Consider the following 15260-nt stretch of genomic DNA (forward strand, 5'->3'; position numbering starts at 1 on the left):
GAATCTCTACCAGCTATCCAATCATCATTTCACTTTCAAGGAATCTTTTCAACCTGTATGATGAGTAACCTGAGCCGATATTCTGTTGAACGATCACGGTGAAGCATCGACAAAAGTTAATCCAGCGGACAAGACGGAACGGAAACAGATCCCCTCGAAGCGATTTATTTACACCAAGCCAGGTATCGGTTTCTTAGACGCGTAACCAACCGATTCGGAAGCTAGTTTACCGTTACATGCCGCCCTCCCTTCGAGAAACACGTCACGAGCATCAACAACGCCTCTAACGCCGTTCCCGTGGTTGGATCCGATTTCACGTTCCAGCGGATCGCCGATGATCGACCGCCGGAAATCCCATACGTTCCCGCGAGGATCCTCTTCGACGACGATCGACTCGTTCGCCAACCGCCTTCGTGCAACCCGACCGTCCTCTTCGATGACATTCATTCGATCCTTACCGGCCCTGATCAGCTGCCACACGAAGCCGCAGTAACAATGACCGCGCACAACATTATTTTACCGACAAATGGGTGGAAAATTGGATCCTCGCAATGTGTCAAGATCACGTTGCTAACTTCAATGAAGTTTATGCCAGTTTTGGATAGTAAGAATTATCAGTGGAATGTTATTCTCTCTGAAGATGTTGTATGTACAACACGTATATATGAACTTGTATAATCTGTGAATTAATTTTTAGAATTAATGTTTGGTCAATCTTAAAAGAAAAGTAACTAATTCTAAGAGGGAAAAGTTAACACTTTCTGAAAACGAATTCAACAAATTAAGCTTTAAGACCTATCCAAATCACTGATTGGATACACACTATCCCAAATACAACTTCACAAATCTCTCACAACCTTCCAATGCCTCCTCGTTCCATGCTAAGTATCAGTCTTATATCGACTTCATTTTTTCCAGCTAGAACCTCCACCTCGCCCTTTCTATTCCTAGGGAAATGTCATCCGCGTAACAGACTCGTTTGACCTGGAATTACCCACCTTCTACATTCTAAGTAACAAGCTCTAAAACCTTCTCAAATCCTCAATACCGAGCACCAATTTCCCAATACACATCTTCACAAACCTCTCACAACCTCTCAAAACCTCTTCAAACTCGACGAAACATCCTCCACGCATCATCTTCATTACTTTCGAAATCAAATCTCCATCTCACCCCTTCCACCTTCACTGGAACTTTGCCCGCGAAACCAACGACCACGACTCGCTGGTACGTTAGTCGACGACTCCTCGACTTTGAATTGCTCACACCCCCTGTGTCCATCGAAAGAAAATAACCGATAAATAAAAAGGATCGAGCTAGAGATGGCCGGCGCACGCAAAAGAGCGAGCACGCGTCTGATTTCGCCGCGACGGATGGTGGTTCGGCATTCGCGGAAGAAGGCGCAGCCTCCGGCATCCTCTCCGGAGCACTACCACCTCCGCGTCTCCGGCAGTGGCAGCGGCGTCGCCACCACTACCCCCGACGACAAGGGGATGAAGAAGAGCGACGCTATCGAAGCGAGACGTGTATATATGTATATATATAGAGGTGCGCGCACGTCGGCAAGTTCAGTCGTCTACCGCGTGCCGAGCGGCGAGGATCGTGCGCTGCCAACACTCCATTCCGAATTCCCCCCTTTCGGCTAGCTCTTCGTTCCGTTTGTCGATCGCGCGCACACCGGGGGGTCTCTCGCAGCCGGTCACGTGTCCCTCTCTCAGCCCATCTTTCTCGTGCTACAACGCGGCACGCTCGAACGGAAGCGCAGCGAACCGTACCGCGCGCAGATTCGTCATGTAATTCGAAGCTGCGAACAATTAACGCCGCTTCAGTCTTCTCTTTTTTCTTTTGCCCGTGTCTTTTTTTCGACGATCAAAGAACAACTTCTCTCTGAATTCATAATTTTCTATTCTTCTGACATTTTGTTAATTTCTTTCTCTCTTTATGGTTTATCCGATATTTTGATATTTGATTTGTAATTCTTAGAAAGAAATTGAAGATGTGAAGAGAGAGTTTGGTAATAAGATAGACAATGGGTGATAGAAGTTTTAATGAAGATTCATGAAGTTGAATGGATTTTTGATCGTGTAATTGAAGGGTGATTGGAGCGTAAGGTGGTCGTATGCTGTTTTTGTTCATCGGTGGTCGAGGGGAAACGGTTCAGTGAGATGTGAGCCGAGAATGGAGCTAAAGATCAGCATATTGCTTCTGGCGCTTTTACGCCTCGCCAGCACTCTCGAGAGTAAGGATGAGTTATTTTAACCACGCGGCTTATGGTTTGTAATAGACAGCATCGAACTTCGCAGCGGGAACATTTTTTCATCGTAGACTTATGAGTCCATGGTAAATAGAGAATTCGAGCTCGAGAGTTCGGAGTTTCGTGCTTGGAATCCCCGAATCAAACAACGCTCCTTGTCCATAGGTACGAGAGTTTGGTCTGGCTGTTCGATTGTTATGAAGTTGTTAGTGTTTGCTTGGTCGCGAACTTTTGTCGCGTTTGCATTTGTGTTTCGCCAGAACTTTGCTTATCGCGACACGTCTTGATGTGGTTGGAAAAACAGTCGAATAATACGACTTTTCTAACTATCGATAGTTCAGATAGAGAGTTACTGATGTTTCTTCAAAAATGTTTTACTATAATTTTCATTACTGAATGCAAAAAAGAAAGAAAATAATGAAAATTCACAGTTCAGGAAATTATAAAAATTCCAGCGAATTTCCATGCGCTGTTTTAACAGCGAGCGGGCGCGAAGATTAACACGTAACCAAAAACTGAGCAGAATGTAAATGAACTGGTGCGTTGATTCTCGCGTCCGTGACACCGGAGGCAATTAATCATATCCCGGAAAGAGGATCGCGAAAATATGAAGCGAGCGAATTAAATTCGCGAATACGAATCACACGTTTCCCATAAAAATCTCGACAGAATACCTATAAAAAAATATTCTCCGTGATTTTTATCGTGAAAGAAACATAAAATTTGTCAAAAATCACTCAGAATATCAAGTCAGCTTCTAAATATACGAAATTTTAAAAAATACCAGAATATTCAGAATTTGTAGAAATTTTATATATTTGTATCGGTGCATTTTTGGAGATAATTTTCTTTTTATCAAATATATATAAATTCTTGTTACTCTTGGTAATCTTACGTGTTAATAATAATTTCCTCTACTTTTACGCTTTGAATTTTTGTCAAAAGAATTCCCAAAGATAACAGTATTTTTTGCTGACTTCTCTCCAAATCCTTCTATTTCATAGAACATACAGTGTACTGAAACTTTTGGTTTAGCAGTGTATGTGGTGAAATACTAAAAGTAAAGAAACAATTTCGTCCATTTTACATTTCGCCGCCGCAGTGTTAACAACTCGCGCGAGAACTTTACACAGAGTCGCGTTCGAAGTGTCCTCGGACACGTCCAAACATCCCCCGGGCGACAGAGATAAATTCGCGGGTTGAATTTACTCGTGCAACGTTGATATTCTACAAAGCCCTGGCTCGAAATCGTGACATGTTTTCCCGCGAGTGTGACAGCGGGGATAATCGTCTCTCGGTTTACTGCTTCGAGTCAAACAAGAGTCGCGATCGCCTAGTCGTGCCGGGTAATAAAGTTCTGGCTGTGACTTAGAGTGTGTGCAAGCCGGACCGAACGAATCACGAGGATAAAAGAGAAAGATAGAGAAACATGGTATGGAGACCAAGTGTAAAGACTAAGAGATCTTAAGCGAGCGGATCCCGCTGACTGATACACGACGTAAAATCCCGTACGCATCGTTAAACCGAGCTTTACCGTTTCCATCGCGCGACGTCTAAATTTACCGTGGGCAGAATCGCGCTTTGGTCGAGGTGGGACAAACATTCGATCGCTCGAGAACAGACATCGTTTGGCTTGTTATCCGCAGCCACGATGATCGGGGAGGAACGGATCTCTCGGCGAGCATGGCTCATTTCACTCGCTGAATTAACGCTTTGCACTCCATGCACGTGTTACTCGGTTGCGACGTCCGATCTTTATCGGCTGTACGTGGAGTTATGCGTTAACTCATTAGAGACCAGATAATGAAATATTTCGTCAGAGTTGCATAAATGCAACAGAATTGAAGGACGTGGTACTTTGAAATTGGAGGAGAAACTGTAGATGAAATTCATGCGATTGTAATGGTATAAGCTTTTTTTTATTAAAGAATTATAGATTTCTATTGAAAAATTCGGGGGTTACATATTTAATACTCTATAATTGGATTTTTTCATTAAAATTATAATTTTAATTTTGTTTGAATTGAATTGAATTGAATTATAATTTTGTTTGAATGTATAGGAACATGTAGTAACTGCTCTAGATGGATTTGTTAAGTCAGATAGAGGATGTTATGGAGGTTATAAGTGCTGTAAAAAGTAGAGAAGTGTGTGATTTTGCATTAAAGATTCTACGATTTCTTCTTGATTAGAATAATTAGATTACGGAAGGGAACACTAGTTGATTCATGAAACTATATGAAATTAGAAGCGTCCCTGTCTTTACACTGCCGCTTACTTCATTCTCTTTCAACTTTCACTTTTCCTCACGTCTGTGGCGGCCAAAGTTAAGCGCCTTAATCATTTATTCATGGTTCAAGGGAAGTTCCCTCGGCTTCCTATAATTGGATTAATCATTTAAATTCCACTTTTGTCATGCTATTCCACTGATATCGCAGAGCATCTAAAATTGTTAATGATGGAGATTTGTTGAAACAAAAGATTCATGATATACATTTTACGTAAATTTCAGGTGAACTTCACCCTTTGCTTCTAGACACGAAGGAGGAGGAAGACGCGGAGGAAGATGACGAAGAAAATTATTCCGTAGATGACTACGATTATGGTGACTACGAAAGTGCAACTATAAACAGCGATATCGATCTTATCGCTGGTGGCTCGTTGCCGATCTTCCTAGCGGAACCCGTTGACACGTTCGTAGTCAAAGGGAAACCGGCTACCCTTCATTGCCGCGCAGCACACGCTCTTCAGGTACGCAAAATAAATCTGTTTTCTGTCGCAATCATACAGAGAAGGCACATATCGTTATTAATCGAAAATCTTCAGATGGCATCGTATTTCACTGTTAGCACAGTGAAGAAAAATTTCTTCTTTATGGAACCTACATCTCCCCTTAGTAATAGAGTATAGTGATAAGAGTTAAACTCCTCTCGCGTAACACTAGCATACCTTCTAAAAACGTGATAAACTTTAAAAAATTCAGCACATACCGCAGCCTACCTCCACCTTCCACATTTGTTCCAATTCCTTCATGAAGACTGAAAATTACAGTAGTTCATCGTACAACGCCTTTGCGATAAACGAGCCCCTTAATCTCTCCAAGTTACAGCTTCTCCATTACACAATGAAATTCGTAAAATAAAGCGTCGAAGAGGCGTAGTAAAGAGGCAAATAGTCGTCGCTTTTGCATCCAAGAGAAGGTTTTTGGCTCGGTGGGTTCCGTGTTTCGCACGTTGTTCGCGAAACAGGCCAGGTCCAAGCGCCGTCGCCCCGTCATTTTCCTCTTCACCCTTATTAACCACTCGAAAAACCTCTACCCACCACGTGGACGACCGTTGGTCTCTGACCCTTTTCACGCGCCGTCAATTACTACCTTATTCTAGTCGTCTTATTCGAACCGTGCTGCATTGCAGGTGTATTTTCGCTGTAACGGTGACCGGGCTGAACGTTCGCAGCACCAGGATTTTGTCGACCCTCGTACCGGAACGAGGGTCGTCGAGGTCGAGTTGAACGTGACGAGGAACGAGGTCGAGGAGTACTTCGGTAGGGAGAGGTTCAAGTGCGAGTGCGTGGCATGGTCGGGACCAGGTCAGATTCGAGGGCAGCCTGCTACGGTTGAGGTCGCTTGTAAGTAGAGAACACTCCAATCTATCCATTCGGCGCTCTTTCTTTTCCTCTTCGAGCTTTTCTTTGGTCACTCAGCTTTCGATCGTCCCATTTCATGTATGTGCCACTTTCCATGCTTGATTCTTCAATCCTGCAAAAGTCTTTGGGATTCCATTGAATCTTGCTTTTGGTAAGATATGGTTATGAATGGACCGCGGATTTTTGTGAATAATTGCATAGGAAAAGACATATTTCATCGGATATAATTCATCGAATTTGATATAATGCATGGATATATAATGTACAGTAGATACCGAATACGTAATTCGCGAGGGTAGTAACGCATAAATAGATGATTCAATACCACAAATAATAAATTTATCCTGCCTCAATCTGGTCAGTTCCTCGACGTTCTTCACGGTACCCCTATTTATTCCACTATAAATACAGCGCCAGCTCAATATAGGGAGAAGTAGATTGAGTCCGACAGATCAGACAGCCTCCAATCAATTTGTCCAAATCAGATATCTTCTTTCCAAAATAAGTTTCCAAGAAAGAAAATTTCTTTTTACTACCAAATTAAACTCTCGAAAATATATCTCTTGAAAAGGTTGATACTAAACTTTTACTGCTATACCGAGTTGTTCCATTAAAGACAGCATGTTACGATGTAATTGAAACGAACGTTCGTCGAGTAATAGCCTCCATAATTCCAATCATATGACGGAAAAAAGAGAAAAGATACGTAATGCAAAATAAAAAGGGGCGACGTGGGTGAACACAGAGAGGGTGAAAACGAATTAACTCGCAATTGTAGCGCGTATTCGAGCGAACGATGGAAGAAGGACTTAGGTCGTGCAGAGAAAACGGCCGGGAGCAACTAACACCTGGAATCGGCCATAAAATGTAACTTCATTAACCCGATTAGAGCGAGCCAACTCTCGAACAGGGGTTTTCGAGATACCCGCCGCGAAATTCACTCCCATAAGCTTCGCTGTCGGCGAGGGTTAGTCGGTAGTGGCGCAGAGGGATGCCGCGTTCGCTTGTTTTCATCGAATATCTCGTGATGCGTAAACCGAGCCCAAAATCTAATCGATATTCTATTGCAAACCAAACACCTGTGAATATAGAAACGTTGCGCTACCTTCCGACTACCCTTCGTTTTATCCTCTCTTTTCTCTTTTTCTTCTTTTTTTTCGTGGGGGTGGAGACAACAACGGTGTATTGTTACCATGCAAATTGGAACGGTAACCCATGAACCGCAATGACGCCAGATGCATAACAATGTGAGACGACTTGCGATTTTTGAACTGATTTTACTTTTGATGGCGATTTGATTGGTGATTTGATGTGAGGAAGATTTAGACGACCGTAAATGATCGAATGATTTTTTAAAATATATATGTTATAAGTCGATGAATTCATTTTACCATCAGGTATATTCAAAGCTTAATACAAAATATACGATTGCATCGAAGAAAGCAAAGATTACTTTGAAATGTTAGAGACATTTTCAAATATCTTTTTCTAGATAGCGTATTTCGTTCGAAACATTTGTTTTAATGACGTATAGTTTACAAAATAATTGGATGCACAGATTGAAATGAATAGATCGATTTTCATCATGGATGAAAAATAAAAATGGACAAAGGCTACTCTATTAATGAACAAACTTTTTGACTTTCTCAGTGCAAAGAGCTTCGCTATAGAAGTGTGTTGAAGTTGTTGATCATACGAAATAATTTTTTAAGTCCAAAGGGATAAAATCTTGTTCTTTCTTCATCACGCTATATTATATTTAAAACATTTGCTTGAGTACCAGGCTTCGCTATAAAAATATCTTAAATTTGGCCAATCCTATAGAAACATTTTTAAAGTGCAAAGGATTCAAATCTCACATTTCGTTTTCAAAACATTATATTGAATCTAAAATACTGTCTTGAGCACGAAGTCATGTCATGCTCTCAAACAAACAGAAGTAGCCAGTATCATCTTTCCAAAAGCAACCTCCAAGCTTCTCCCATCCTCGTGCTTCCTTCACAGAGATCGAAGATCTCTTCGCGCGCAGATAAAACCGAACAGAGGGTTGCCACAGGCGGAAGTTCAAGAGTCGAAAGAGCAATTTTCGCCAGACGCGTCGCGGTGCGCAAACACGCGAGAGACAAACAGGACGTAGAATTAAATTCGTATTTGCGAGCAAACAGGAAACGGACGTGCTTTCGAAATTGAATACGCGGGACGCTATTGATCGTGATGGCGTTTCGTCGCGAAACACGGCGTCGTTTCGCGCCGCGATCCACCTGAGGAAATCGAGCTTGGATTAATCCTGCGGTAATTTCGTTGCACGCCTCGAAACGATGATTCGCCGCGAGAACGCAGCTTAATTTCACGGCTGAAATTCCTGGAGAACACCCGGCGAAACCGCGTACCAACACGCGAGCATGGCTCCTAAGAAAATCGCCGAGGAAATTACGCGGAAAATCTGACAACAAGATCATTCTCTTTCGTTTGTCCGGACACGTTCGCTTTAAAAACAAAGCATTCTTTTAATGAGAGAGTTTAATCTTTATGGTAGTTCATTTTCGCACAATCAAAGCTGGAGAATCTAATTACCGAAGAAGTATTGTGTGCTAATTAAAATTAATGATTGAACACTATGATTGATTCACGAGATCGTCTCATTTCCGCTTGTATGAATGTTATTACGATCTTTGTAACTCAGTGAATTACAAAGGATATGAACTTGTAATTCGTTCTATTTCTTCTAAAAGGCAAAACAATTTCTCGTATAATTTCGACTTAATTTAAATTAAGGAATTCTTCACACCCTATTTGCACCACGAATTATAACACGCCCCGTACAACGCAACCGCGGTCTCCATCTAATCGGTTCATACTCCCCATTCACGAGCGTACTAAAAGCATTCCTGATAGTGATACGGGGTCAAAGGTAGTCTAGACGGTCTGACAGAGGGCAAGAATGTAACCGGTGGATCGGGAGCACGCTCTTGCTTACCAGTCCCTCCCTTCGCGATATAAAAGCGTCTATTTTTCCGTGGATCCACAGCGAATAATATGCTGTTGGCTATCCAGAGTGGCAACCCTCGCGGATCGAGCAAAATCTTTCTCCTGACCGGTGCAAAGAGGCTCTGCTCGAGTGCGGAGCATAGAGTCGCGGTCCATGAAAGCGCCCTTGCATTTATATACGCGGCCTAATATCGCTGAGTGGCCTGCTCCCTCGCTGCTGTTTCCCCGCGCCCTTGTGTCTCGTCGAGTTCTCGTGTCTCGTGTTTTCGGACGAATATTAAAAAAATCCTGCCACTGGTGCGCGGTGGTCCTCGTGTGCAGACCTGAAGAAGCACTTCCTGTCGCCGCCGTACTCGCTGTCCGTGGAAGCTGGCCGAAACGCGGAACTTCGTTGCATGCCACCCTTAGGAGTGCCACAACCGAAAGTCTACTGGCTGAAGAATGGCACGCCTCTCGAGACAATGACCAGTTCCACTCCGGTCTCTTCTATGGCGGACAGCATCCCCAACGACGTGACAGCGGCCAACAACTTCGTTCAAACCGTAGATGGACACCTGATCCTGGGGAAGGCCGAGCTGAGGCATCAGGGGAATTATTCGTGCGTCGCTGAGAACATTGCTGCCAGGCGGGTCAGTGAACCGGCAGTGCTGACGGTTTATGGTGAGACCTCTTGCACATTCCGTGGGACCATGAATATTGCATTAAATCGCGGATCAGAGCGAACGTAATTAGAAACGATGATCGCGTATCGAGGGATAATTAAGCGTAACGCAGATACGGGCCAGGGAAGAGGGATAGGAGAATGAGACGGTGTCTGGGTAGACAATAAGGGGGAATCGGTGGTGCGTTGCGTGAGAGATTGTAGTCTAAGTTCGCGGCAGAGGACTGATGCTAATTGTTGTTCCTGAAGGAGTTTAATGAGATTCCTGTAATTTCGTTCACTTCTGTCGAAACGCTTGCTGACGTTCCAACGCGTTTATTGTTTGTTCCGGAACTTCCTAATCGGAGAATGTATCTGAAATCTCGGTAAGAAGAGTAAATACGAATTGTTTTCCATTCTATAGCTTTAGTTCTTTCGCCTACTACCTTAGTAAGACGTCGTTCGCTTCTTTTCAAACCAGTTCGAGGGCGAAATTTCACTTGAGTTATTGATGATTTAGTTTATGTGCCCACGCGTAATTTTTATACTTCCAAATTTTCAAAAAATTGGATATGAAACCTTGCTTCACTCGTCAATGATTCAATATGCTTAAGAATATCATTATGATTATTACAATTATAATGATCCATCATTTAATAATACGTATTACATATCTATCATCCTGCATATAAACTACATATGATCAAGATTCGAAGAAACTCTTTCAACAATGGAACGCAGCAGGTTGAAACGCTATAGGGTTAATGCTCAACTACCATTTCACCTCGTCACTTTTTTTTGCAAACGCGACACCCTTTCCCAATACAACGTTTCACCCATTTTGAAAACGTTCCCAGTGAACGGCGGGTGGTCTTCCTGGTCAGGATGGTCAGACTGCAGCACCCGTTGCGGCCGAGGTGTACAAAAGAGAACACGAACGTGCACGAATCCCGCGGCCATGAATGGAGGTCAAGCCTGTCCAGGTCCACTGACGCAGAGGGTCGAGTGCAATCCCTCCTGTCCCGGTAAGACCGACAGAACCAACCAATTACAAAACAATTACAACGATACTACTCCATACCTGTGTCTCTATAACCAACTATGTAATTCCTCTCTGTAACTCAAAACAGTCTTGTTTCTTGTCCCATCGACGAAACGATCAAAGACGAGCCTCGTCGTCAAAAGCGTACACAGAACACAACGAGATGTAATCATTTGGTCCCCGTTGGCTGCAGGATACATCTGATAACCAAGATTTAATCGGGATTTTCAAGTTCACCCGTTGCTTTCAGCGGTCGACGGCAGATGGTCAAGCTGGTCCTCGTGGTCCGCATGCGGTCCCGATTGTTCCAGAGTAAGAAGGAGGTCCTGCAACGACCCCCCGGCGAGCAATGGTGGTCGTCCCTGTCAAGGCAAGGACGTCATCGTCGAGTCTTGTTCCATGGATCGATGTAATGGTGAGCTCCAGCTGCGTTTGCCTCCTTTTTTCGTTGCTTCTCTTCTTCTTTTTCGTTGTGTCTTTTTGTTTCTTGATATTCTCGTGACCGGGGCAGCAACGAACAATTTATTACGAGCGAACGGACTTCCCTTGTCCGGCGTCACGTCCGATGGTCGTCGTTCGCGGTTCCATGCGTGCCACAAAGATACGATTTAAATTAATAATGACTCGCAGAAAGACCCTGGTCCTTTATTTGCTGGGGTCAAATAGGACGGAAAGCGTGCGTTGTAACCTCCTTCGATTAACCGGTCGTTGGACGCAAATATTTCCATTGTTCAGTGACAGACGGCACATCGTTGGCAGAGGTCGAATTAAATTTTCAGCCGATGAATTGTCGGGGTGGAACGCGATGAATTAATACTGTAATAGAATTAACAGAATGGTCGAAATTATTAATTTGTAATTATGCATAGAAATTTTGTGAATTTATAATGATATATTCGTGAGAACTTTAATGGCTTTTTGTAGAGTTTTACATGGCCGTCAGAATACTATACTGGAAATAACTATTCATGATATTATAATAATAATTCATATATTTACGATAAGGTAGACGAGCTATCCTTGTAAATTTGTTAGAAGAACTTTCGAAATTTGTGTTATGTAGCAGATGATGGACATTTTGAACTATTCTATCATTATTTCCCACGTTTCTTTTTTATTGTCGAAAATATATATTCCTAGTTTTCATCACTATATCTCCTGATAACTACGAAATGTGTACAAGAAAGTTAGATATATATATATTGTTTCTATTCTCTTACATTTTACTTTTTCATATACTCTTCATTTATATTTCTTTCGTACAAGATTTATGATCCAGTTGGCGGTACTTCTGAAAATAAGAACAATGATACATCAACCGCGACTGTTCAGCTTATAAAGATCGCGGATAAGTAACTAGTTACTCATGTTCCTCAGACTTTCTCAGATCACGTCTGTCCGTTCATGAAATAAACGTTTTTCGTGCTATCACATGCAGCTTTGGGACAGGACGACCCGCGAGTCTTCAAGGAAGGTAAATTCCACTGCACAGAACAGTTCTATCCATAGAAAATCAGTTTGAAAGTCGTTGTTTTCCTCAGCAACCAGGGCGATCGATAATAGTAACATACAGGCACTCTGGATCACTGTCTGCTTAGCAGCGATCATTCTGGCAGTATTAATGATCTTCGTGCTGCGCTTTTTGCGTCGAAAAGAACGAATGGGAGCCCTGTATGGGATAGCCAGGTTAGACTTCCGTCGTCCAGAAGATTTAGCTAAATCGGTCGTCTCGAAGAACGATCGTTCGGTTCTTTCTGTAGACAGGCGGCTGGAACAAGTGATAGACGAGTCAAACGCATCTAGGATGCCTAGGTAAACGACCCTCAGGAATTAAACCCATTTCGATGCTTGTCCCTCGTTGAAAGTCTTTCTGATGGTGCGCAGATCTTGCTCGGAGCACCACTACGACGTGCCGCAGCTTTCACTGCCCTCGACCACAAGGCCATCGCCTAGTTCTTCCGTCGCCAGGTCCTCCTGTAGGAATTCCCAGCGTGGCAAAGGCTTATCTGATAACGAGGAAGGCCGATCATCTCGTAAGAAACGAGTAGCATCAACTCGAACACGACGATCAAGAAACAGATAGTAAACGGACCTGGTAACATCTGGTCTTTAGGTTCCACCTGCCAAGCGACCCAGGAGAGCAACAACGAGGACGACGACGACCACGACGACGAGGAGAGACTTGGAGAAGACGACAGAAGCCACGAAGATTCCGGTGGATTCATCGTGAGAGCTGTAGTCGATGATCAAGGCGCCCTTCTAGTGGTTCCAGAAGTTGGAGTTTCGATGTCCATCTCAGAAGGAGCCATTTCTCGTGGAAGAAGACACGCTCTACACTTGGCTGTTCTAGGAGACGATTCTCTGAGACCTGGTCTACCACCTGGTTTGACTCTACTGTCAGCAATAGTGGCTTGTGGTCCGAATGGAATCGACCTGGTGAAGCCTGTGATCCTCCAATTTGAACACTGTGCCGAATTGAGGACTGGAAACTGGGAACTGAGTCTCTGGTCCACGGATCTTGACTTAGAGACAAAGTCTAACAACTCGAGCAATTCGTCTACCAGTTCTAGTCTCGCTTCTGGTTCTATGTGGAGGAAGATTCTTACACTGGGAGGCGAGCCTATAAATCTTCCTGGGCAACCATTTGCACAATTAGATCATTCTGGAGTGCTTTTGGTCACTGAGAGTCCTAGTGTGTATGCAGTCGCTGGAGAGAATTCTGTGATCGCGCCTGGATTGGCAGTGAAGAGGATTTGTGTTGCTGTGTTCCTGTCTCGCGAGAAGGATCACATCAGGTGCCATTTAATGGAGGACACGAAGGCTGCCTTTAAGCTTGTAGTGGAACAGGTTGACTTTTAACATTATTTCTCACTGTTAGATTAAACTCCAATCATTTCATTTAGAAAATGACACTTTCCAAACCCCAAATTTGCTTCTACACATCGTTTCATTTGATTCAGACATGATCACATCTTTTTATCAATTAATTTTTCATTTTTTGCTAATTACTGAAAAAAAATGACAGAAAAATGGAACGCACATTTATTTGGTACTTCATTTATGACACAATGTTTAATTCATATTTTCCATTGTTAGAATTCTTTTTAGGCGCCATTTTACTTTGTAAATAACACTTACAAATCATTAAGTGTTGCTTGAGATTCCTCAATTTCGTACAGGAACGACGATTAGGCGGTTCCCGAATCGACCACGGAGCGCTAGGCTTCAGAGCAGGTGGTTCACCACTTCGAATCGACTTAGAAGACAGAGAAAGCGGGTTCGTCGAGCGTCAAGAGGTTCCACATCGTCGAATCTGGTCGTCGACGAGAACCAGTGTGAGAAGATCCTTCAGGATCGAGAAAACCGTTGGCGATTTAAGGCTCAGCTTCGAGCTGCGAGTCTGTCAATGTGGCTTCGAAGAGCACGCGCTCTTCCTAAGAATCGATCTGGATTTGATGAAGAGAAATACTTCTAGTGGAAAGAGAGCCACGAAGTCTGAATCATCCATCGTTTTGCGTGGGAAGAATTCGAACAGGTCGACCGAATCAATTGTTCCCAGACCATTCAGGTATCACTCGATGTCCTTTCTATTTTCTTAATTTACACGTAGTTTAATAATTCTGGATAATTTTATTCGCTGAAGATTTTCTAAGACGCTAAGAAGACAGTTGTGTCAGTGTCTCGATCCGCCAAGTGTGCGAGGAAACGATTGGAGAATGTTAGCGCAGAGACTTCAAGTAGATCGGTGAGAGTTTGTTAACTGTTTTTGTGAAAAGATGAAGAAAGGCAAAAGGTTGCAATTATCGATGATTTTATGCAGATACGTTGATTACTTTGCGACAAAATCCAGTCCAACAGAGCACATTTTGGATCTTTGGGAGGCAAAACATCAGGAAGCTACGGCTCTCGCGGATCTTTTGAATCATTTAAGACTGATGGGACGCGTGGACGCTGCCAATGTCCTCGAAAGTCGCCTAGGTCCATGGATCTAACATCCATTGCCCATTAAGCAAACATTCGTTTACAATTTTACAATATTTTGTACATATAAGAGAGTCGAAGTCTATATTATGGATAAGAGGAATCGATGTAGAATCACGTTGTATAGACGCAACGACCGTGTTTGTACATAAAGCTCGTTTATAGTAAGCACTGGTTCTTACTACATTACAACCCTAAAACATTCCTATTACTGGTCTGTAACAAATTCCTTTTATCCCTATCTTTATTTGCAGTTGAGTTGACCGTATAATTTTTTTGGTGGCTTTCTCACTCACCATGAAGAGTACGTGACGAAGACACAATGCTTCACAAGCATTACTCTTTTCTACAAGTTCAATGAAAATTTTTCTTGGTATGGCTTGACTTCTAATCACTCCTTACCTCTACCAGTCCTTAATAGTATCATCTGTTTCAGTATTCTTCTTAACTTTAGCTTCAAGAATCTGCAAAATCTCTAATCCCTCACAAACACCAGTCTGAATAAAAGAAAGAAGAAAAAATTCTGTCATTTAGATTTCGTACTGGCCACTCCATTAAACAACACCTTTTTCCATTTATTCTTCAACACCGTCAGTTGCTATATCATTCGTATCGATCTTCCACTACAACGATTCTCAAGTACTTGATCAACGACAGCCATTATCAGCCTCCTAAAGCTAACCGATCCTAACGCAGAATCCCAGTTCACC

General features: G+C 42.9%; 1 protein-coding gene across 7 annotated transcripts in view; it reads left to right on the forward strand.

Annotated features, from left to right (window-relative positions):
- Positions 1-14718, forward strand: part of LOC117156111 (netrin receptor UNC5C) — a 252403-nt gene extending 237685 nt beyond the window's left edge. For 3 of the 7 annotated variants that reach the window (XM_076618503.1, XM_076618502.1, XM_076618506.1), the window contains 12 exons: positions 4791-5005; positions 5668-5881; positions 9209-9547; positions 10385-10552; positions 10820-10984; positions 12008-12043; positions 12111-12381; positions 12454-12602; positions 12683-13416; positions 13749-14137; positions 14213-14314; positions 14390-14718. In XM_076618503.1, the coding sequence (XP_076474618.1) occupies positions 4791-5005; positions 5668-5881; positions 9209-9547; positions 10385-10552; positions 10820-10984; positions 12008-12043; positions 12111-12381; positions 12454-12602; positions 12683-13416; positions 13749-14137; positions 14213-14314; positions 14390-14561 (2954 nt within the window). In that variant the 3' untranslated portion in view covers positions 14562-14718. Of the gene's footprint in view, positions 1-1573; positions 2240-2270; positions 2420-4766; positions 5006-5667; positions 5882-9208; positions 9548-10384; positions 10553-10819; positions 10985-12007; positions 12044-12110; positions 12382-12453; positions 12603-12682; positions 13417-13748; positions 14138-14212; positions 14315-14389 lie in introns of those variants that run through there. The other 4 variants (XM_076618501.1, XM_033332851.2, XM_076618500.1 and 1 more) reach the window with 4 other exon arrangements.
- The last annotated feature ends 542 nt before the right edge of the window (positions 14719-15260 follow it).

The sequence above is a fragment of the Bombus vancouverensis genome, chromosome 5 (genome assembly GCF_051014615.1).
Source record: "Bombus vancouverensis nearcticus chromosome 5, iyBomVanc1_principal, whole genome shotgun sequence".
NCBI classification, from domain to species: domain Eukaryota; kingdom Metazoa; phylum Arthropoda; class Insecta; order Hymenoptera; family Apidae; genus Bombus; species Bombus vancouverensis.